At 41.8% G+C, this 25,459-nt stretch overlaps 1 protein-coding gene across 2 annotated transcripts; it reads left to right on the top strand.

Moving 5' to 3' along the window:
* The first annotated feature begins 3,701 nt into the window (after positions 1 to 3,701).
* LOC127009571 (uncharacterized) lies at positions 3,702 to 25,166 on the top strand. 2 transcript variants are annotated; one of them, XM_050882777.1, is made up of 8 exons: positions 3,702 to 4,071; positions 9,453 to 9,658; positions 10,309 to 10,380; positions 12,432 to 12,554; positions 14,054 to 14,220; positions 15,242 to 15,388; positions 17,628 to 17,780; positions 23,910 to 25,166. In XM_050882777.1, exons 2-8 carry the CDS (start codon positions 9,463 to 9,465, stop codon positions 24,852 to 24,854), a joined length of 1,803 nt encoding a protein of 600 aa, XP_050738734.1. In that variant the 5' UTR covers positions 3,702 to 4,071; positions 9,453 to 9,462; the 3' UTR covers positions 24,855 to 25,166. The 2 variants fall into 2 exon arrangements, with proteins under 2 accessions (XP_050738734.1, XP_050738736.1); XM_050882779.1 differs by lacking the exon at positions 10,309 to 10,380.
* The last annotated feature ends 293 nt before the right edge of the window (positions 25,167 to 25,459 follow it).

Below are 25,459 nucleotides of genomic sequence, written 5' to 3'. Positions count from 1 at the left end.
TCAAAAACTTTCGCATTATTACTGATATAAAGAACTGCAATTTCTCATCTTTCGACAGATTACTGTCCATCAATGAGCTCCAAAGATCACACTCGCGCGTTATGCCTCCAAGTCAACGGATCTTGATGCCGCTACTCACAAAATAATTATAAGAAGTCACAATAATAATAAAAAAACAATAATAATAATAATAATAATAATAATAATAATAATAATAATAATAATAATAATAATAATAATAATAATAATAATAATAATAATAATAATAATAATAATAATAATAATAATAATAATAATAATAATAATAATGTACCACTACTACTACTATTACTTTTACTACTACTACTACTACTACTACTACTACTACTTATGTATAATAATAATAATAATAATAATAATAATAATAATAATAATAATAATAATAATAATAATAATAATAATAATAATAAAAATAATAATAATAATAATATAAATAACGATGAGAATAAGATATAGAAGATATAGAAGAAGCAGAATGCAATAATGATAATGATAATGGTAATAATAATAATAATAATAATAAAAATAATAATAATAATAAGAAGAAGAACAAGAAGAAGAAGAAGAACAAGAACAAGAAGAAGAAGAAGCTATAGAAGAAAAAGAAGAAGCAGAATGCAAGAAGAAAAAGAAAATGAAAAAGAATATAATAATGTTAATATTATTATTAACAATAATGATAACAATAATAATAATAATAATAATAATAATAATAATAATAATAATAATAATAATAATAATAATAATAATAATAATAATAATAATAATAATAATAATAATAATAATAATAATAATAATAATAATAATAATAATAATAATAAAAATGATAATTATTATAATAATAATAACAATAACTATAATAACAATAATAGTAATAGTTATATCAAAAACATCATCATCAACAACAACAACAACAACAACAACAACAACAACAACAATAATAATAATAATAATAATAATAATAATAATAATAATAATAATAATAATAATAATAATAATTATTATTATTATTATTATTATTATTATTATTATTATTATTTCACTTCGCTTTCAAGCATATAGCAGTCCTTTAATTCTTCCCGCAAGTGGTGCTATTGGCAACGCTCTCCACTTTATTACTTTTCGGCAAGGTAAGGTAGTTCCATGCTCTGTCAATAAATTTCTCGATTGTTTTACCTGTCAATGTGAATATGTTTATGAACAACATTCAACGATGCATTCACAAAATGGGGACAAATTGTCCGCCTAACCGAGCAATGTTATGTACTGAATCTTCGATAAGGTTAACTCCCATCAACCTGTTGTTAAGTCATTATCCCCTGATTCAGCAACAGCTGGCGGAGCCGAACTACATGAAACATGTTCCTTTCCGACCCCGAGTAGAGTCGGCCACTGCGAGCCGAGCCCCGAAGGTCTGCCACTGCACCCCGAGCCCCGAAGGTCTGCCACTGCACCCCGAGCCCCGAAGGTCTGCCACTGCAACCCGAACCCAGAAGGCCTCCCCCCTCCCCTCACCCCACCTTGACTGACGAGGCGTGTCCGTGTCCCCCATGGAGGCGCCACTCGCCGCTCACCGTGACAGTGCACCAGCGCGAGTCAGGGCACGTAAATCCGCCAAGGTGTGGGACCACTAATGACCCAGCCTCCGTAATGAACACCACTGAGTGCCGGGAATCGAATCCGAGCCTTCCGAGTAGAAGCCAGGATTACGGATATTTTCACTGTTATTGCAGTTTCTCTAATGAGCCCAGCCTATTCCCAAGAGTCGGGTGTGGCCGGAGCGGCCAGGTGTTCGAGGCGTGATTCACTCTAATCCTCTTCATTCTATATAAACACCCACTTCCTTATCCTACATTTGTTCACATAGTGTCTAGGAAACGCTTTACAGACGTTACGCTAACTACTGCATCGCTCCGCCGCACATCACGAAGACTGCTCGCGACAGGATCCTATAACGGTTGTGTGTGTGTGTGTGTGTGTGTGTGTGTGTGTGTGTGTGTGTGTGATTCATCAAGGCCTGATCACGTGTTGGACTCGTAATCGCCAGCAGGTACCCTCCCGACATGAACAAGTGTTCATTATCGTCGATCTCTGGGTACTGCCAGGACCTCACACACCACACACACCCCATCCCCCTTGCTCAAGTGGGGACAGTAATCCGGCCTGAGCGGGCTCGAACCGCCGCCCTGTCAGGCCCTGAGGCCTGGTGTGTGTATGTGTGTGTGTGTGTGTGTGTGTGTGTGTGTGTGTGTGTGTGTGTGTGTGTGTGTGTGTGTGTGCAAGCAAATAATCATCTAACAAAACATCCCGCCAAAAGATCCCAGGGCATCAGCCCTCCGACATTCAAACGAAAAAGGATCTTTAGAGTTAGCGCATTTAGTGAACTAAATAACAACAACAACAAAAAGAACAACAATAATAATAATAGTAATAATAATAGCAAATAATAGCTAATAATAATAATAATAATAATAATAATAATAATAATAATAATAATAATAATAATAATAATAATAATAATAATAATAATAATAAATAATAATAATATACTTCTCGTTTTATCATCATATGCAATGGTAAAATATATGATGAATAAATATCATATCTTCTGTTTTGATTGTTAAAAGCCAATTTCTAAAACTTTAAATCGACGGTCAGTAATCTCAAAGGCGTTTATAGTATATTGTGACCTGAGTGATCTGACCCACCTCACTTCCCAAATTATCTGATCTTACTTATTTCAAGAATGAGGTCTTTCTGTAAATTATAAAGTAGTAAAGAAACTGTTCTGCTCCTCACGCACATCAATAATGGGTATAATATTCATTTAATAACAAAAACATCAAAACCCACTCGTAGGCAATGGTCACACATCACACCTGCTTGGTTACCTCCACTTCCTGACCTCCAAGCCCTGACCCTGTTGACTGACCCACCCAAGGAGACTATAGTACGTATATAGTCTCTTTGGACCCACCCCAACCTGCTGATCTCTCTCTCTCTCTCTCTCTCTCTCTCTCTCTCTCTCTCTCTCTCTCTCTCTCTCTCTCTCTCCTCCGAGTTTCCTTTACTCGTTCATACCAACCATTTTTTCTACATTTTCTATCTATTTTATCATCATTCCTCCATTCCTCCCTTCCGCTCATTTTCTCCTTCCTTCCTTCCCTCCCTCCCTCCCTGACCCCCTCTTTGTCTCTCACATGACTATCTTATCATTGTTAGCGGAGGGAACTCGTGATGTCCATACTGCCTGACTCACGTCCTCTCTCTCCCTCTCTCTCTCTCTCACGAAAGGAAGAACGAAACGACCTTGAGTAGTTTCGCATCAAGTATTTTATAGTGGTGGTGGTAATGGTGGTGGTGGTGGAAGGGATGGAGATGGGAGGGTTGATGTTCGTGGTGGTGATAGGGTTATGGTAGTGGGTAGTGGTGGTGGTGAAAGAGATTGCGTAATGGTGGTGAAAGAGATTCCGTAGTGGTGGTGGTGGTGGTGATAATGAGGATGGGGAAGCGGTTGGGGTGGAGTGGAGTGGAGTGGAGGAAGGAACGAAGTGGGGAGGGTTAGGGAGAGGTAGGAGTGGCAAGTGCAGAGGAAACGAGGTGGAGGAGGTGGTGGTGAGACGGGGGGAGGGGAGTGATGACAAGAGTGGAGATGGAGAGAGAAGGAGGTGGGGGCAGGGAATGGTGATGAAGGGGTAGAGGTGGATACATGGGCCGGGGAAGGGACGGAGGAAGATGCATGAAGTCACGTGCATTGAAGCGCTTGTTTTGTGAGTGAGAGTGACTATTGGAAGCGGCAGCCCTGTGTGTGTGTGTGTGTGTGTGTGTGATTCAGTGTAGTTCAGAGAGGTGGTGTGAGCAGACGCAGGCAGACGGAGGGGACAGAGCAAGGCCGACAGACGGAGGCAGGGTCATAGAGGAGGAGGGTTGCCCAGTGTCCACAAACAAACATCCACGGACTCGCTCGCACACCTCGTCGCCTCCTCCTTCACTCCACCCTCCATCGGTCCCGCGAGCACACTGGTTTTCAAGGTAGCGCTGCTTTAGATTGCTTTTTCTCTTGTTTTCTCTAGCTTTTTTTCACGTTAATGTATATTGTAAGTCCTTTCCTTGCCCTGGTATTTTCTCTATCCTGCACACTGCCCTGCACTGGTGATGATAGAGGCAGTGTAAATGTGAATGTATGTTTGTTTATTTCTGTATATATACATTTGTGATTTTCATTGTTTATACCGGTGTGTGTGTGTGTGTGTGTGTGTGTGTGTGTGTGTGTGTGTGTGTGTTAATGAAACCTCTTGATGAGCACGGATACGTATCACAAACGGTATTCAGATGGGCTGCGTTATCTGTTATTTTCTCTATATATCAAGTGTTTGGGTGCCAACACACCAGCCATGTATGATTGGTGGCTGGCTGGGTGCTGCCAAGGCCAAAGGTATGCCCCGGGTGCTGCCAAGGCCTTAACTCCAGAAGAGGCATGAAAGCGTTATTGGTGTTTGGAGTGGCGTGAGGTTGCTTACCCACCGAGCTTTCTATTATTCCATTTTTTTTTTTATTCTTCCATTTGATAGCTTTACGTTTTAGTTCATTTGAGTGTTCTGAAGCGTCATTGTTGTACGAATAATAACAATGTTATTCTCCTTGCGTTGAGATGTGAAAATACAGTGGGGTCGAGGGGTGCGGAGCCCCTCGTTAAGAGGTTGCACACACACACACACACACACACACACACACACACACACACGTGGGGTTAGGAGGGGGGTCACCCCCGTTAGGTTAGGTTATGCAAAGTTCGGTTGGAGTAGTTTAAATATGCTCCCTCACCCAAAAAAACCGATTTCCGACAGGGATGCACTGTAGTCATACAAAGATTCCTGGTCTGGGCCGGCAAAGTAGGTGGTGGGACACAAGTTTCGGCTGCCACAGGAGGCTGTGGATTACTCCGCCGCTCTCAGCCGCGCAGCACCCGTATTTCATGGCTGTTTAGTACGTTTTTTTTTCTCTCATCTCCACACACTTTCCTATGATTTTCCGGGAAGTTTGAAGGTTGGTAGGAAAAGATACTGGCACGTTAATACCAATCCACCTGTCATAGCCATATTATGGCTATTATTTGCACAACAAATGTGTCCTCAAAATACTCAAATGAACTATAGATAAAAATACCAAGTGCAAAAATGGAAGCAGCAATAAAGGAATTATTTAACGTTTTCTCTTCACTCCTCGCTATCCTTCGGAACAGCGAACTGAAACGATAGCGCAAAAAACGCATTTAATGAAGCAATCAATTTTAATAGTATTGTTTTCCTTCCTTCCACTCGACGCCACTTAAATGCCGACCTACTGACAAGTTTATTCGGCGAGATGAAAAATAAACAAGCAGCGCGCTGTTACCCGCGCCTGGACAAACGGCCGCAAATCGCTATCTAATCAATGTAACCTTTGAAATCGACTGCGGTCTCGTGCATGACGTCATAGATTCTATACATATACATGTATGTTACTTTGCTGCTACTATACGGAATAAATCAAACTGGCCTACAAAATCATAAAGCTATTGATAATTTTCTTTAAGATGCTAATGATGATGATGATGATAATATAATAATAATAATAATAATAATAATAATAATGGTGCTTATAATGCTTTATCCTAAGTTTTATTAATCGATTAATGTAATTGATTTCACGTCTTCCTATTTTTTCCATTTCATGCGCAACAGCAACTTATGAGAAAAACAAAAGGAAACACTTGAAAGTTTATATTTATTTCACCAGCCTTAGCGACCTTGAGGGAAGAGGAACAGCACTGCTGATACAGCACAAGACGACGAGGCAAATTACGTGATACGTGATCCAAGATCTATATAGATCTTAACGTGATCTAAAGACACAAGGTGCGTGCCCAGTGGGAAGCACCACAACGGCAACTGGACTATTCATCCTTCTCTTTAGGCGTGGCTGAGACCGCGAGAACATTATGATACGTTAACTGTGTAGCTCGGTGCTTCACGTCAACTCTTCTGTTCCTGTGTGAGTGATGACGACTATCACAGACTTCCAACCTCCACGGCCGAGGACGAACTGAACCTACTGAAGGCCACGGAATATATATATATATATATATATATATATATATATATATATATATATATATATATATATATTATATATTATATATGTATGTATGTATGTCGGTGACGAGTGCATGCATGTATGTGCAGTATAACGCGCGGCTCACCAGGCAGTGTGTCATGCCGATCAACAATGACTCGGCTGTTGTACCGCTGCACAGTGTACACACTGAACTTGCACACACGCCAAAAAAGCTGACTTTACTATAGTCAGACTCAGATATTAAGTCCATTTGGGTGAGGCCCGAGTCTTCACAGCTCTGCCACAACATTCCCATCAGCTATTGACTATTTGAATTTATGTATTATATATTCTGTATGCATTGAACAAGGCTCTATAGTGCCGTGAACGTGATGCTTTCTAGAATAAGCTATGAATTGTAAAACTTCCATAACAAGTGAGAACGTTTGTCTTCGAAGTTGTCAGCAATGAAGAACTCCTTGTCACATATCCTCCCTAAGCTCCATCCATATGATGGCAACTACTCTAACTCGCTCTTGTGTGCTCCACAGGGGGGAGAAATAACTTATTTTTAGTGTGACGGAGGCGGAGGGGACTCCGATAATAAGATTAAGTTTGGTGGCACTATGGCAGGTGGGTTCCCTGAGCGGGCCCCGCCCAAACGGACTTACTAGCTGACTTTGATATACCTCCTTCAGGTACTATTCCTTTAATATACAATAATTATTTTGGAGGAAAATGTCTTAAAACTGTTCATATCTTAGACTGACCTTGGTATATGGGCATTCAGATTCTCGCGTTCCAGAATTCAAGTGTTGTACTGCAAATAAATATAAACTTACCATCAACTTTGCTGGTTTGTTGATGGTAGCTTGCTTAGCCACTGCTCGCTTCCGTCCTGTTTTGGAGCCTGGGTGATATTTTTTACTCTCTAAATAACACATTACAGCCTTCATATGTTCACGAAACTTTTCACACACGTTAATTTGATCTGCAATGGTAAATATCAAGAATTTGAGAAACAAACACATTTCCCGCCCGCCACTGTTTCTGTCCGTGGTGTCGTCTGCAGCGCATGCGCAGACGTTAGACAGGGAACCAGTGAACGCCGCTATTGCTGGTCCTGCATCGACAATACGGCTATACGGCTGGTATACTGTAGTCGGCTACTTTTTTTTATTGCCGTGGATGTGGTCACCTCGAAATCCTTTCTGGCGGGTTACTGTAACGTTGCCAACTAAAGAAGGTTATCTAAAGAATCCATAGCCCCCTGGTTGTGTTTTCCTTTAATCAGTTATCCACATTTCGCCATCTTGTTCTTTGTGTAAAGCTACCATTATTAATAATGATAGAATAATACACATACAGCCTGCTTTACAAAGATATTCATAACCCATCAAGCACTTGTATAACATATAAGTGCAACATTACATAGACAAACCAGTTCGATCCCCGCCAGTAACAAGAAAATTTTCATCCTCAAGTGGGTCAGTAAATACGGTTTCCACATATTCATTTTCCTTGAGGTCTGAGCGGTTTGAAGAAGTGTGCAAACAAGTCACCGGATGTGAGTATTTAAGAAAGTTTCCGCTACAAATGCTAATTCCAAGGAAAACCCAAACGTGTGTGTGTGTGTGTGTGTGTGTGTGTGTGTGTTCTGTAAAACCTTAAAAAAATGCAATTCATCATGAAAATAAGAGCATTAAGATTTTTATCAATGAGCATAGAAGATAATCAGTCAATTATATACGTAAACATCACAATAATAATAATAATAATAATAATAATAATAATAATAATAATAATAATAATAATAATTTTAATAAAAATAATAAAAACAAAAGGAATATCTTTTATGAGAGTAATACTTATGATATAACAATAACCAATTGATCAATCAGTGGGGCTACACTCTGGGGCACGTTCCCTCTTTTTCCTTTTGTTGGAGCAGTGTGTAGTTTTTTTTAATTGTTTTTATTTTTATTTTTGTCCTTGAGCTGCCTTTCTTGCTGTAAAAAAAAAAAAAAAAAGGAAAGACTCCTTACATGCCTCTCTTTGTACGTCTTTCCTCAGAACTTTGGTCCTTTGTGACAGAGTCTCAAAGTCCCAGCATGCCTGGCATCATGGCCCATTTTCAGATTCTCCACCATCTCCCCTGAAGCAAACCCATTCCTTGACCTTCAGCACTCTCCAATACACTGCTTTGGAAAGTTTCATAGTTCTACAGGGTCCTCAACGGTGCTGAGTACATTAAACTGACTTGAGAGAGTCACTGCACACACATGAGAAAACGCCAAGTCTTTCAATTTCTCAAGATGAAACACGGTATGATTACATCTAGAGACTCTACTTGACCTGACAGGAAGCTTCAAGGTAGCAAGAAGTCTAAAATCAGTTATAAGGAACTTGGCACTCTGGAAAACCCTGTAATTCTGAAGGTTGTTCCATCAAGTGCTTACAAGGATGTGGTCAGTCTCCTTAGCTACCCCTCCATCATTGCTATACCAAGTCCAGCTATGTCATTCTGGTTGCTGAAATCAAGAACCTGCAACTCTCAACCCTCTGGATCTTGCAAAATTCAGGAGACGGCTGTTGGTGTTCCTGGTACCAGAGCCATGGGTACCATCATATAACTCACAGCCATTCATCTCAGTGCTAGTTGAAGGGAGGCACATGGTCTCGTGTGGGGGCATAGAAAATTTTGCACTTCATGATAGACATGAAGTTGAAAGTGTGCTTCAACCCCACTTACGCTCTACGCTCATTAACTGGAGCAACTGCTGCCATTTGAACAATAAGACTCCCCTAAGTAGCAAAATTTTGATGTTGCCGGGAGTGGAGCCCATTCATAGGGAGGGTCACATAGAGACAGGTAATATTTTGAACCTGTCTTTTAATTAGTGACCCTTATGGATATCAGGCAGGAGCATTCTTCAGGGTCACTAAATGGCATGTGAAAGCTCTCTATGGAGGGTCCGACTCTGAAGGAAAAACTTTCATCTCCATTATGTGATTGTTTGTGAGTGTCCTTGCTTTCAGGAATTATTATAATAATGATGATAATGATAATAATAATAATGGCCATACTAAAAAAAGATTGAGACAACCCAGCTGGTATTAGTACAGCACAGGCTCCAGGTAACTCACCCACACACTACCAACCCAGCGCTGGGGCATATTAAAGTTACAACAAACATTAACATGATGAAGTTCGGTGAGGTGCCTGGAGACGCAGCCTGTGCTCTTTGAATACCGTCTGGATCCTACCTCAGTTAATAATGTTAGTAATAACAAAGTAACCTGCCCTCCATTTCCAGCACCTGCATCATGGCCTCTAACAAGGCAGACCTCACCACCGCCACCAACACCCCTCCCCGTCGCCCTGCCCCCAGTCCCATGAACTTCAGCTCCACCACCACCACCACCTCAGAGACGGCGCCACTGTTGCACCGGGAAGACCCGCCGCCACGTTATTCCGCTATCGAGCCTGCGTGGGATGTGCCTCTAGACAACCCAGCCGCTGGTATGCAATAGGAGCGGGGGTCATTGTAGTAGTAATAGTTGTGGTAGTAGAAGTAGTAGTAGTAACAATTGATGAATTAGTTGTAGTTTTTGCAGTAGTAGCAAGAATATAACTTCTAACAGTAGCAGCAGCTCTAGTAGTGGTATAGGCTGACACAAATATGGAGTCCGTTTGGGTGGGGTGTAAACCACTTTGAAGAATTGTCACATCACCCCCAATACATCACCTCTCTCATATGTCAGATATGTACTATATGAAATTCTGTATCAATCATTTAATATAGATTAGGCAAAACTTAAGAATAACCACTCCAAACCAATATTCGTAGTAATTTAGCACGTGAAAGAATTATTATTATAATGCATTTTCGTATACGTTTTACCTTGGGGAGGGGCCAGGGCGGCAAGCCTCTTTAATTATAGAGTTAGGTGGCTTGGATTTTCTAAGTCCATTGTTATTGTTTCAAAGAGGTAGAGCACAAGGTAGCCACAGACTGCACAGGCCTTTAGTTATTTCATCTGACATTCTATTCTTCACAACCTCTTCCACCCCGACAGGCATGCATCCTTCCCCTCACCCCTCAGCTGCACCTCCCCTCCACTTTTATCCCTCCTCTCATTACCCTTTTCCTTCCTCTCCTCTCTACCTAGGGCACACCGCCAACCTAACCACTACTCACACCGCTCCAGCCCCTCCTGGCCAGACTTCTCTTGCCAGCCCTGGTGAGTGTGCTTCTACATGAGGATGAAGATATACAGGAAATCCATCCTTACATGCCCATAAGTAAAGATGGATTTTTTGTAGATTTTGCCCTAGAGTAGATGTCATGAACCATTGTCAAGCTGTTGCTCCATCAAACCTCAGTATTCATAAATGGTCTTGAATCTCAGTAAAAATCCGTTAAACCAAGTTCCACTAGTCTGGAAATCATACTAATCCAAGTTCTTCGGGGCAGAAAGCTGTGATCCAATATCATTCACAAAGTATGCTCACATTTAGTGTTCTGGGCTTCAATTCAACACTAAAAAATTCACTAATCTGAACAGATGTGGGTCAGATGCTAGTATGTATCTATTTGGGTTGATAAATTTTTACTGTGATACCCGATTGCAAAGTATGATGAGGCAACCAAAGGCACCATATTTCACTTAACCCAGTAGCAATGACGGGCCAAATTTGTGGCTTTACCGTGTAGCAGCAACAGGCCAAATTTGTGCCATGATTTTAACTCCCAAAAATAGATGATACATAAACTGATCACAAATGCTTTGATATATATTATGAAATGGTTTGTGTGAGGGGTGATTTTTTCTCATTTTTCTCGCTTAGAGGGACCATTAAGAATCATGATCCCCCGCTGCTACTGGGTTAAATGACTGGGGCAGAAGTTAATGTGAAATGAGTGAACATGAACTGTATCCTCAAACACTTCAGACTCTCACTATGAAGGTCACAGTAGGTTTAGTCAGTTTCTTTTCTGGGCATTCCTTATGTTCATGGTGCCTTGTAAAACTATTATTAAGTTCATAAAACTGCTCCTGAAAATCACCATAACTTCTAAAAGAGCCTTTTCAAATAAGTTTATTTAAGTGACAAAATGTTTGAGAATATAGACTCAAGTTATTCACTAACCCCTTGACTGTGGATTTCCTACAAGAAAACATCACCAAGGTACAGGAATGGAACAAAAAAAAAAGTGGCTGCTACAATTCAATGAAGAAAAATGTAAAGTCATGCACCTTGGGAGGGGATATCCAGCATACCAATACCACATGGGAAACACTCCACTATCCATCATGGAGGCAGAGAAAGACCTGGGAGTATATGTTACCAGGCTTCCAATGAAACCCAAATCCATGCCAATCGCAGCAGACGGGTTAAACACAAGCACACACACACACACACACACACACACACACACACACAAACATGACTTGTATTAGACAATCAAACAAGTTAATAGCATTCCTCAAGCACAGATTCTGTACCCCTTGGAATGTTCTATTAGGCTCATACTGCAGCTACAGTTGTGCAACTAACCACTATATTGCCCAGGTCATCCTTCGAATGGTTAGAGCTTCACACAGAATAATTATTTGGGCTTAACAATCCCATGTACTTACAGCTGGCAGGGATGAAGTAGCCTCCTCAGTAGTTGTCAGGTCCCTCTGTAAAATGAACAGGCTAGTGAATGACCACTTGCTAGTTATTAAGTAGCATATGGTTAATGCAAATACTGAGACTTTTTTAGAGATCTCCCCTGGAATATTTAAACTGTCAGCAGCATAATGCAAACCCTTTAGTACTCCATCCTACCCACTGGCCTGTGGTATTTAGAGATTATTACCCACTGGTAGTGAATGCAGTTTGGTGAGCTGTTTGTTGTAGACTTGTATTTGGTAGTATTAACAGTTCTTAAGGTCTGGATCTATATCACTATAATTTAACTGTCTGTTCACTCTGATCTTCAGCAGTAGTTCCTGGTAATCTACTCACCTTGGGCTTCTGTCCACACCTGGCTCACCTCAGATGTTCTTAGCCTCCTATTTCCATGCCTCCCAAAGCTGATATATATGAACTAGTGTCCATGGATTAAATTCATAATATTAACACTTATGCAAAGTAAACACATTATGGATACTGAAAATGTAATAAGCAGGGATAAATTTACTTATTTAAAGAAAATAACCCAATGTTATATAAAACTAAACTATGAAATTAATCAAACCTCACCAATAATCCAGCAATAATCCAAGGTGCTTTACTGAAACAGGCTCAACACAAAGCTACAGTTTTCCCCCCGGGTGGTGGTCGTGGGTGCCGGGACCAGCCCAGCTGTTTCCCCCGGGATTGGAACACCTGAACAACGTGAGCAGCCTGTCAATTTACAAGAAAGGTGGGTGCTGCTGCTAGGAGCGAATAGTTTAGAAGCACTCAGGTTGATGCCTAATTGCTGATGACAAGTGGTATTTAAATAACTAACTCCCAGGTTTCCATGTACTTACAGCTGGCAGGGATTCAGTAGCCTTCTCAGTAGTTGTCAGGTCCCTCTGTAATATGAATAGGCTAGTGAATGACCACTTGCTAGTTATTAAGTAGCATATGGTTAATGCAAATACTGAGACTTTTTTAGAGATCTCACCTGGAATATTTAAACTGTCCACAGCATAATGCAAACCCTCAAGGTGGAAACTAGGTATCAAAATGCATTAGTTGTGATATTAGCAGACGTGCACTTCTTAACAACTGAGCAGTAAGATGATGAGGTAGGAGTGTGACCAAAAGGACTGAAGTGAGACATTCAACGTAGTATTATGTATCAATAAATGAAACATAAACAAGATGCCTCCTCAATATTTCAACATTCCTGCTGTTATAACATATATGGCAGGCACCTTTCCTACATTTAATTCTTCACTGTCTCTGTCTCACCCCTTCCTCTCTTCCTCACACTGTGGACATGGTCGCTCTACATAATATTTACTCACAAACAGGTCACTTCTGCTCTCCACACTCTTGTTATAATACATTACATTCTAAATACCTCTTCAACCTCCTATATCTTATATTCTTTTTCATTGACATCTAGATTTTTGGGGTGATTGCAATTTTATGATTGTATGAATTTGAATGAATTTCTGACCTGCGGAATTCAGAATGAAAGATTTTATGTATTTTTTTTCCATGACCTCAAAATCTAGAGTCTTTATATAAGTCACACCTCAAACCTGCCATATTACCCAGCATTCTTGCCTTAGTGTCTGTAAGTATAAGTAGTGCCATTTCTAGACTTCTGGGAATCCTAAATAGAATTATACTTTGAGGCTTCCTGTACCCACTCTTGTACTTACATAGGGTAATTAGATTATCTTTCAGTGTCACATATCAATGGGTTCCTCATTCGGGGGGAACTCTAAATATTTGGAGCCTCAGCAGACAAAATGTTTCAGGTCTTCCTTGTACTTAAAACTGGCCCTGTGTACAAGTCATTATTATCATCTTGAAGACGAGGCCTTTCCTGAAATTCTCCACCTCTCTGTTTGATATTAGTGTACTCCATTCTGCTCCAGCAAATGCTCTAATCTCATCTCTCCATCTTGTCCTCTGTCCTCTGTCTTCTTCTTCTTCTTCTTCTTCTTCTTCTTCTTCTTCTTCTTCTTCTTCTTCTTCTTATTATTATTATTCTTATTCTTATTCTTCTTCTTCTTCTTATTATTATTATAAGAGATGAAACAGGTGACGAGGGAAGAGTGCGGCCTCTATAAGCTAACTGTTCAGCATCCCTCGAGGAAACACCTGGCTCATACAATTTCTGGGTTGCTGCTCTCATTTTTGCCATCCATCTATAATGAGTTCTGTGCATGTAAATATGTCAGTGTCTATTATCTGTCGTAGGGCGAAAGTTCTACATCAAGCGGAGTGTGGACGTGCTCTACACAACACGACCGCTGAAGGACACCAAGGGGACTGCGATATACCGTGTGCAGAACAACGCCAACCTGGACGTGCTGCAGCTCACCTCCACCACCAAGAAGGAGTCCATCCTCTCGCCATACTTCCTGGTGAGGGCAACGTTACCAGACTGTCGTACTCAGCATCCTATGTTTGCCGATTTCCGACCCCAAAACTGCCTCCTCGACCGCAATAACTGCCTTCATATATAGTTATCGTTAAAACGGTTAATTATTGATGTTTTTTGGCAATAGTTATGGCTCAGAAACCGGTAAATACAAGGCTTTGAGTATGATAATCTGGCAACGGTGGGTGAGGAGTGTGCATTGACTGGCTGACTGGGGGAGGAGGACAAAGAGGGGCAGAGAGTTGGGTGCTGGATGGGGTTGGGATGTGTGCTGCCTGTTTTTTTTGTTGTTATTACTGCTCTTTTTTCACCCTCCTCTTCATTCTCTTTTCCCTTTTCCATCATGTTTATAGCTATCATGAAAACGGGGCTTTTATTATGTCACTATTATTCAGTTTGGTCTTACTTGCCTTAGCGTGGCAACTGAGGTTAAGAATAGAGGTACAAGTCATGGAGCTGTTGGCGTGTTCCCTTCCTCTCCACACTCGGACACAGGAACAATTTTATTTCATCATTCATTATTGTGACTAGTTTTAGCCTGGTAGCAGCGGGGATCATGTTTCTTAAAGGCCCCTCTAAGCAAGAAAAATGAGAAAAAATCATCACTCAAACAACCATTTCATAATATATATCAACGCATTTCTGATCAGTTTATGCATCATCTATTTTGGGGAGTTTATATCATGGCACAAATTTGGCCCGTCGCTGCTACACAGTAAAGCCACAAATTTGGCCCATCGCTGGAAGGAGGTGTGATATACTATACAAGAACTGCCATCAACCACTGGATAAAATAATTACAGCACAGAAACTTAAATCACAACAAAGGATGGCTATAGCAGCTCCCAAAGCCCTCTGGATGAGCAGCTATAGCAGTCACTCGAAGCCCACTGGTTGAAAGGGAAGCATCTAATAGCAAAGAAAGCTCTACGTCTTTCATAATTTGACCTTCCCCTAAATCTTATTATCTTACCCCCTTCAATGTTCCCTTTCCTTCCCTTCAGCATGTGGAGGTGTCATTCCCCCCTGGCAACGTGGTGGGTGTGGTGCAGGGGAGCGGTTCCAAGTACACAGGCCACAACCCTTCAGGAGACCTGCTCTTTGTTGTCCACAAGGAGTCTACGTCATGCTGCAAAAAGCCAAATTTCAGGGTGAGTCCAGGGGAGGATGGGATTGGAGGTGATGTGGGACAGGGTGTGTGTGGGGAGCAGGTGGGAGGAAGGAGGAAAAAACAAAGGTGGAGGGAGAGGAAGGAAGGAGGAGGAGGAGGAGGTAGTAGAGGAGGAAAAAGATGAAGAGTTGCTATTGCCTGTTAGTAGATGGTAGCAATTCTCACAGCAGATATATCCCCACTCTCTATGTCTGTTGCTGGTGTTGCCTATATAGCGTCTGACCCGCCTGAGGGGAAAGCCTCACAAACTCACTCTGCAAGAAGGGTATCTCTTTGGCCGCCTGGGTAAGGAGTGTCTTCCCCATCTCGCCGGTTGTGGGTTCAATCCCCGGCACTGGTAAAATCCTTTCTCAGTTTGGATTAATTTCCTGTGTTGGGTAGTAGGACACTGTTTGAGGTTTAGGTGCAGTGGATTGTATGTATGGTGTACTGCTAAAGCCTTGTAGAGGAGGAAATGCAAGACTACAGATAAGAAATAAAAGAACATCTAATTAGTGAAGCAGAAATAGCTGAAACAAATTTCTGAATGAGCTGGGAATAAGAGGGGAACCAACAGCTATAAGAAGAGGGAAGAGTAACGTCATGTGAGAGAGGTGCTGAGGACACAGAAACAGGAACTCAAGGCTGTGAGAGGGAAATATTTGACATGAATAAATGGTCCACAGGGGGGAAGATGAGAAGGTGGTGTGTAGCTAAGAGATGGAAGAAAGACATGAGAAGAATTGAGATGTGGAAGCTGGCAGTGGCTTAGGTGGATAGATGTGAGCCTGTTAGTGGAATGTGTGACAAGTATGAATGGTCCAGAGGAGGAGGAGAATGAGGAGGAAGCTGTGAACAAGTGGTTGAACAGGCAGGCAAGAGAGAGACTTTATTGAATGGGGGATGAGTGGAGGAACTTTAGCTATGATTGTGACCAGTATCCATGGTTTTAACCCAGTAGCTGCGGTGCTCATGTTTCTTAAAGACCCCTCTAAGCGAATTACTGTAATGAGAAAAAATCATCACTCATGCCAACCATTATATTATATGTATTAATGCATTTGTGATCAGTTTATGTATCCTCTATTTTGGGGGGTTTATGTCAAGGCAAGAATTTGGCCCGTCGCTGGTATACTGTAAAGCCACATTTTTGGCCTATCGCTGCTACCGGGTTAAAATTGAATGACAGAATAAAGAGTAAATGATAACTAGTGAAGGTGCAAGTTTTCATGATATACTTCATTCTGGGGTGAGATTGACTTTCTTGGGTGACTGTACATGGAGAGTCTGAGAGGCCAAACTTTGGAGCATATAAATGAGTGGCTTTACGGGTGTGTCGGGAATAACAAAGTACATATTGGTATATACAAGGAGGACTTCCCCATTCTTGTATAAGGCAATATTGAGCACTATAGTTTTACTTTATCCGTGCGGGTGACAATAATGTTTTTATCATATGCGGTGGAAAGATGGCTATTCAGCGTTGCCAATTATCGTACACACCGCATTGCATGTTTGGCGTTTCTGACCGATAACTATAGCAGAAAAGAATGAAACCCATCAATATTTAACAGTTTTTACAATAACTTTAATTTCCTATCGTTATTTGTGTGTTTGCGACAGTCTTGGAGCCTAAAAATGATGAATGCAATGCTCAAAGTATGACAATTTGGCAATGCTGTCAGGCTATAATTGCTATCAATATAATTTTAACTTTAACCCGGTAGCAGCGAGGATCATGTTTCTTAATGGTTCCCCCAAGCGAGAAAAATGAGAAAAAATCACCCCTCACACAAACCATTTCTTAATATATATCAAAGCATTTGTGATCAGATTATGTATCATCTATTTTGGGGGGTTTAAATCATGGCACAAATTTGGCCTGTTGCTGCTACCGGGTTAATTAGTACCATCACCATTATCACTACTATTGTCATCCTCACGGCTTGCCCGAAACACATAAATGGTCATATCATTGTCATTATCATCACTAATCTTCAATGTCATGATTAATTCCTAGGATGAAGTGATGTGGAAGATATCAACATCATCATCACTGCCTCCCCTAAACCACCAGACACACGAGACATCATCCTCATCATCACCATTCATCTTCACCATTTATTCCTCGGAGGCACATAATTATCCTCATCCCTATTCATCCCTACTTCCTGAGACAGACGGAGACAAACAAGACATTATCTCACTGTCATAATCACATCTCTGCCTCTCCTGGACAGGTGGAGACAAAGGAGACTCTACCACTAGGGGCCCTGGAGTGGGTCCGGGCTCCAGGCTGCTGCTGTAGGGACCGGAATATCATGGAGATCTGCTTCCCCGTGGAGCTTGACCTCAGGTGGAAGTCTCTCCTCCTGGGTGGTGCCTTGGTCCTTGTGAGTAATATACTTCCATGATGGACAGGAGGAAGGGAGGGAGGGAGTGGATGTGATTGGAGTAGAAGTCAAAACCATAAATAAAATCTGGGCTTACTAACTTGAGTAAACTTCATGAAATGTGATGTTGCAGTTAGTTTGAACTCGATGGTAATTATGTAGATAAAAAGTGATACTTTAAAAACCAGTAGTGGTGGGCACGGTTCCGCTAATTAGCGAAGTTAACTTTTTCGTTAGCTGATTAGCGCTTTCGCTAAATTTGGAAACAGTTAGCAGACCAATTAGCTTCCGCTATACGTAGTTCCTCCTCTGCTAACTTTATGTCCACTAAAAAATTCATACAGGTTTGTTCTTGTATTGTGTATGTTGAATTTAATTTGTTTATTTGTGTACACCCTTATCATCCGATTTTGGCATGCTATACCTTTCTGGAAAGCTCTATGTCTAAGCTACAACATATTGAAATTTCAGGACACTAGGTCTGTTTTTAAGGGTTTTAGAGCCAAAATACTAAACCGAAGCTAAATACATATAAAAAAGTTAGCAGCTAGTGGCTAGCATTAGCTTCCACAATTTTTTTTGATCAGTTACGCGGTTTAGCGTAAGTGAAGCTAACTCTTTAGTTTGTGGATAACCAGTTAGCAAAGCTAACTTTTCGGTTAGCGGTGCCCACCACTGATATTAACAAGAATGAGAATGATGATGATAATAATAATGATAACAATAATAATAATAATGATTAATAACAATAGGTAATAATAATAATAATAATAATAATAATAATAATAATAATAATAATAATAATAATAATAATAATAATAATAATGATGATAATGACAATAAAAACAATACTAAGAATAAGTAGGGTCAGGCACACTTCTCACATACAGCGACTCCCTGTAAGTCATATAAATCATCAATATCCAAATTCAGAATAACAAAGGTTGAACTCAAACGTGCAGCCTATGAACAAGTTTGTGGTGTGAGATGCATGAATTTCTTGGATGCAAAGTAATGAGTAAACTTTTTTTTCAGAGATCCGAAAACTGGTGAGACAGAAGAAGTATGAGCCAAGTGATTGATCAAGCAGGCTAAGGGAAGGGAAGGGAAGGGAAGGGAATGGCAAAGGAAGGAGAGGGAAGGGAAAGGAAGACAAGGCATAGGAAAGGGAGATGAAGGGAAGGGCAGAGAGGGGGAGAGGAAAGGCAGCTAGAGGAAGTGGTAAAGGGATGAGATGAGAAGGGGAAGGAAAGGGCTGAGGAAGTGAAGTGAAAAAAAGGGAAGGTAAGAAAAAGTAAAGGCAGAGGAAAGAAAGGGATGAGGAAGGTAGTAAATGAAAAGATATGTTAGCAAAGGAAAGGAAGGGGTGAGGAGGCTGTGTTAATTAACAGACCTATTTATGTGTGAGAGACACCTTGTTGGCTTCCACCTTGTTTCCATCTGTCTAAATGTAATGAAAGACATAGGCATACATGGCATGGTTTTCTCTGTAACAAAGCAACGCCTCAGTCATCTTGGACACAACTCCCCACACAGAGGATCAATCAGGAGGAGGAGGAGCAAGATGAGGAGACTGTCTCCATGGCCAAGACAAAGCACAGAAACAGCAAGCAAAGCAGACAATGAATCAGGTGGTGCACAGGCATGCCTTGGGAACAGGAGGAGCTAATATCTGTCCAGTCCAAAAGAAAATGAGATAATAAGTGATGCACCAAGTGACCTGGATTCGTTAGTGTAAAGTAACAGATTATACTGTTAATGGTGGTTCTTGCTTCTGTTGTAACATGATTGTGTCGTGTGTAATTACTTAGAGATCCATATGAGTGCATATTGTGCATATTTTATCCTCCATGTGACTTTACCGATAAACATTCCATATTATTGCAAATTATATGAATTAATTTCTCAATAAAATATATATGCAAATTCGTAATGTGAATATCCAGTACAGGGATTAATTCAGCAAAAATAAGGTGCTAAATCACTGAGACTTCCAAACTTTTGAATGATGCTTTGGCACAGTTGAAATGGTGTTTGTTTCCTCGTGCTGCATTGTTTGATGTTTTCTGTGAGTGGTAAATTGTTGTACAGTGTACTGGGAGGTGGTGGCTGAGTAGTCAGCGTGTGGGCTTGGTGACCCTTGGTGATTCAAGTCACATCCGCAGCAACATGCTGACAATTATCAGCCATCGCTGAGTGGCCGAAGACAATCCACATACTGCCCTGAAGAACACCTATCAACCCAGACTAAAGCAAAACCCTTTAGACAATCAAGGGGAATTCTGAGTGGCAGCGAGCCAAGCAAGAATGGTGCCACTACTAAATACTTGCCGGAGCTCTTAATGGAATGGGGTTGACTGACAGGCCTACCAAGAAAGCCCACTGGTGCTATGGGCTAAGAGTAATAATAAAACAGTAATATCTTTTTTTACAATACAGTTGTCCCTCTTTATTCATCGGGTTTGGGGGACACATCATCATTCATTTCATCGATGCCTGCTCCTAGGAGCTCCCACCAGGGGATGGCCACGGCAGAAGAGTTTCCAACTTTCTCTATCCAGACACTCCTTCCTTGCCTGCTCAAAGTTTCTCAAAGATCTTTTCCCCCTCTCCCTAACGTACTCCTGCACCCTATCTCTCCATTTCATTGGAGGTCGTCCTCTAGCATTCCCTCCCTCTATCTCACTCACATATACACCCTTCTGGTCATCTTGCTCTCCTCCATTCACTCCATGTGGCCAAACCACTTTAAAGTCTGTCGCTTCACTTCTTCCACCACTCCACACTTCTTCTCTTCACCCCTGTGACACATTTCAAACCGCTCGTACACACTTTCATTACTCATTCCATCCATTCTACTCACACCACAACTTCCACAAGCACTCCTCAAATAACTAATTTCCACTGCCTGCACTGTAGACCTCTGACTTTCATTCCAGGCCCACGTTTCACTTGCATATGTGAGGGTTGGTACTATTATTGTATTCCTCAAATCCCTCTTTACCTCCATGCTCACACTTCTGCCATTCATGATTCGTCCCAAAGACCCTACCACCCTTCTTCCTTGCAATGCCCTTTCTTTTATCTCTCCCCTGTACCACCATGCTTACACATAACTGATCCAAGGTACTTAAACTCATTGACCATTCAGAATTATTTTGCATTCTTTTTCACATTCAAGTCTCTCTCTCTCTCTCTCTCTCTCTCTCTCTCTCTCTCTCTCTCTCTCTCTCTCTCTCTCTCTCTCTCTCTCTCTCTCTCTCTCTCTCTCTCTCTCTCTCTCTCTCTTCACCCTACACACGCACATATATTCATACACATCACCACCACCACCACCACCACCACCTCCTCCTTACCATCGTATCGCCTCTGTTGTTTTCTAAGCACATGGCGTTCTATATCGTAAACCAGAACATCAACTTCTTTCAAGTGGTGCAGCACGGGCCAGTTAATTACGTAGGGAAGCGTGTAGATATGAGTCTGTATCGGCGAAATAGGAAGGATCATCTGGTAAATATCCTTTTGTGCCTCAGCGAGGCAGAAGGGTAAGGCAGAGGAAGGCTGGTGATGATTTTAGGTGCTGCCTACAGCGCCGGTAGGCTCGGCTGAGGGGTCTCGTCGACGACCCCAACCCGTTAGCGGCGTGGCTGCCGTGATGTATGACTCTTAATTGGCCTATGCTGCCCCCGGTGCTCAACTTAAACAAAGTCGCTGAAGTTAGGGTTGACTGAAGATCTGGGCAGCATGTGGTAATCTTCCGCCACTCAGCGAACGTTGAAAACTGTCCGCGTGTTTCGGTGGGACTCGAACCTTGGTCCTCGGGTCACTCCAGCTATCCTCTCTTTACTGTAGCAGGGCTTCGCGGACTTTTTTCTTCTATTTTTCCTTTAAGGAGCTTTCCTTACTGGAATAAACAGCTTTCTTTACTAAAAAAAAAAAACAAGGTAATACCCACTGTTCTTGACCACCGCAAAAATACGTGGTTCTGGAAACGCTTTCGGAGGAATTTCAAATACTCACCTGAGGTCATCTTGACGGCGGGGCGCAAGGGGCGCCTCTTCCCTTGTCCTTCCTCCTGTCCTTTCTTCCTCCTTCTACCATCCATGCATCCATTCACCGCGCTTGTTCCCACCGCCCTCATCTAGGAGGTGATGGTAGATACATTATAAATAGATAGATGGAGACACTGACAGGTAGATAGATACGGCAAAGAAGATATAAATAAAAATGCATAAAGACAGATTGCGAAATAAATAGATATATAGATAACGGGGTTGGGTCCAAGTACTGACGACTGTACTTCAGTCCAAGTCCAAGTATACCTGGATAGTTTTCAAGTACAAGTAAAAGTACAGTCACCTTGTTATGTACTTAGGTCCAAGTGCAATTACGTACTTAAGTACAAGTACTTTATGTGATCAAAATGTCACGTCACAGATTCATAAAGCACGAAAGTTAAAGTTTTCGTACATACGCATTAATGAAGCATACTACTACTACTACACTACGATATCATAAAACTCAATGTACGAATTTACCCAATAGTATCATCACAAAGCTCACTAGAATCCATATACAGTATATAAATTTTGATTAAATACAATATACTTGTGTGTACTTGAATGTATACTTGGTGTTTTTTCAATTACTTTGGGTCTATGTACAAGTACAAGTACTGTACAATTGAATTTTTAAACTCCGAGTACAAGTACAAGTACATAAAAACCTGTACTTAATCCAAGTCCTACCCTACCCTGGTAGATGATGACAGGTACTCAGCCTATTGACTTTTGACGGCCTTCTTCAGTAGATAAGAGATTTTATGGCAGTGAAAGGTTTGAAAGGGCGCCGGGGCAATGTACTTCAGTCTGAATGGATAATTATAGATAACTATTCATAATTATACGGTTTATATATATATACACACGAACAGAGGTGAATGAGTCTTTAGAATATCTTAATGTTCGCTTGACACCTGCTACTTATCTTTTTCCCCACCTTTTAACATTCAAATGAGCCCCCTCCCCCCAGTTCCGCTTCACACACATACACATATCATACACACATAGCACACGCATATTCACACATGCACACACGCCTCCTCCTCCTCCTCGTCTCCTGCCCTACTTTAAGGGTATAAATAGTGGATCGCGGGAGACTACTGGCTATACTTGACATCCACAGGTATACAGCCATGGGTCTCCTATCTGTATCTTGCTGCCTGCTGGTGAGTATAGAGGTGGTGGTAGTTCGTCCAACACTGCATCTAGCGTCCCATTCTAAAGTTCAACTGTAGTTAATCTGACCCTAACATCTTTCAACCCAGAGACTGCACGAACACTTTCTTACCGTCCACTCCATTACACACCCCGTTCTTTCATGTTCCATACTCTATTTTCTTTCATCTTAAACCAACAACATGGCTGCTAAGTTAATTTCTCCCCGCATCAGTTACCATCTTCATGAACCGACTCCTCTTCTCCTGCTTGATACATATAATGGGTATAACTTTTACCATTGATTCTTCCACTCGTCAACGTATTTACGTCTTTCTCCTTGGTCTTAAGTTCATCACATTTTTGTTCATATCTCCGTGTCATTGTCTTCACTCATCAGTAACCCTCTTTGGGAATCAACTCTTGTCCCTTTCTTTCTTGATGCTAAATGTATTAAATTTTCCTTAATTTCTAAGAGTTCTTTTCCTTCTCTAACACTAGTGCTCAATTTATGTAAATTTCTTTTTATATTTTTAACACATCTTGTATAAGAAACACGAACTCCACACAACCTACACTATTCTATTAAAAGAAAGAGCGAGGGAAAAAAATAGGATAATTTGTGCTGATGGAAAATTCAAGATACATTTAACATAACAATGGTCCTGAATCGTTACATCGTTAGGAAACGATACTCTGACTTTCTTCAAGGACTGAAATTGACGTTTACGTTAATGAAACACACACACACACACACACACACACACACACACACACACACACACACACACACACACACACACAAAAAAAAAACACGTATACACACACACACTCACACACACACACACACACACACACACACACACACACACACACAGGTGAGTCTCACACAGGTATTCTTTCCTCCTTTCAGGTGTTGGTGGCCTTGCCCTGCACCGTGCGTAGCCTGAAAATCACCGACTGGGAGGCGGAGACTTTTAATACTGAAATACCTACCGACACCACCAAGGACACAACGGGCGGTTCAGGTGGTTCGGGTGGCTCTGGCGGCTCTGGTGGGTCTGGCGGAAGCACCGGATCATGTGAGTGCGGTGTGCCCAACCTGACTCGCATTGTGAATGGAGCCACCGTGAGCCCCGCGCACAAGTACCCGTGGCACGTGGGTCTCAAGAAGAAAGGGGAGTCATCATACTGGTGCGGCGGCACAATCATCAACAACAAGTACGCAATTACCGCCGCCCATTGCTTCTTCAATCAAGCAGGTGAACGTGAGTCCGACGAGGGCCTGGTAGTGGGCGTGGCCGATCACGATATGTCGAGCACGAGTGATGACGTGAAGGGGGTGACGCGGCTGGTCAACGTGAAGAAGGTAATCCTTAATGAGAAGTATAACAAACAGAATGGTGACAGCGACATTGCTCTGCTGCTGCTGGAGGAAACACTCGACCTCAGCAAGAACAAGGAGCTGCGCGCCGTGTGTCTGCCCAAGGACGACTCTAAGACCTACGCGGGGGTTAAAGGCATTGCCACCGGCTGGGGAAATCTAAAGGAAGCCGGGTCGCAGCCTGATAAGCTTCAGGAAGTGGATCTGCCCATTCTAGACCCGATGTGCTGGAACCACGACGTCACCCCGAATATGGTATGCGCCGGTTACAAGGACGGCAGCAAGGACACCTGCCAAGGGGACTCCGGAGGACCGCTTTACGTCAAGGAGGGTGCCAAGCTCGTGCAGGTCGGAGTAACCTCTTTCGGCACCGGTAAGTGTGCTGATCCTGGTAATCCCGGCGTCTACGCCAGGGTGTCCAAGTTCCTGACGTGGATCAAGGAGAAAACCTCAGATGCCACCTACTGCAAGTGATGATCCTGCCCTGCCCTGCCCTGTTTGAACAATGCTCCTTTCACTTGTAAACTCTGAAACTGCCTTCCTTTGTCTTTCGTTCGTCCTCCGACGTAGAGGAGGGGAGTATTAAGACACCACTCCATATAATATTGACACTCGGCTACTCTATCAACTATTCGCAAGAGCAGCACCAGCGGACTTTTTTGTTTCCTCCTTTTCTTTATCCCTTGAGCTTCCTACTTCAGTGTGATAAAAAAACGTACAGCTATCTACCATAATTGCCACAATGTTGCAAAGAGAGGGAGAGTAATAAAGACCTTGCCAACAACATTATTTTCTGCCTTAATCTTATCTTCAATATGCTTCCTACATATTTGTCTCATGCATACTTTTATTTTTATTCTGTTTGCCATGTCATGCCAGGCAATTTTAGTCGACTGTCAGTTATCCTTGTCAGCTAACCTCAGTCGCTTGTCGGCTGACGTCTTTCGTTTGTCAGCTGACCTCAGTCGCTGTCCAGTTGTCCTCAGTCGCTGTAGGTAGGGGCAGGCCTATCTGGATGAGTAACGTAGTGCACTCAACCACCCGAGCTGTATCCTTCTTTCCCCCTCTCTGATTAATCC

Source organism: Eriocheir sinensis, chromosome 41, assembly GCF_024679095.1.
Source record: "Eriocheir sinensis breed Jianghai 21 chromosome 41, ASM2467909v1, whole genome shotgun sequence".
Lineage (NCBI taxonomy): Eukaryota > Metazoa > Arthropoda > Malacostraca > Decapoda > Varunidae > Eriocheir > Eriocheir sinensis.
The sequence above is the reverse complement of the archived record's forward strand: the minus strand, read 5'-3'. Positions and strand labels throughout refer to the sequence as shown.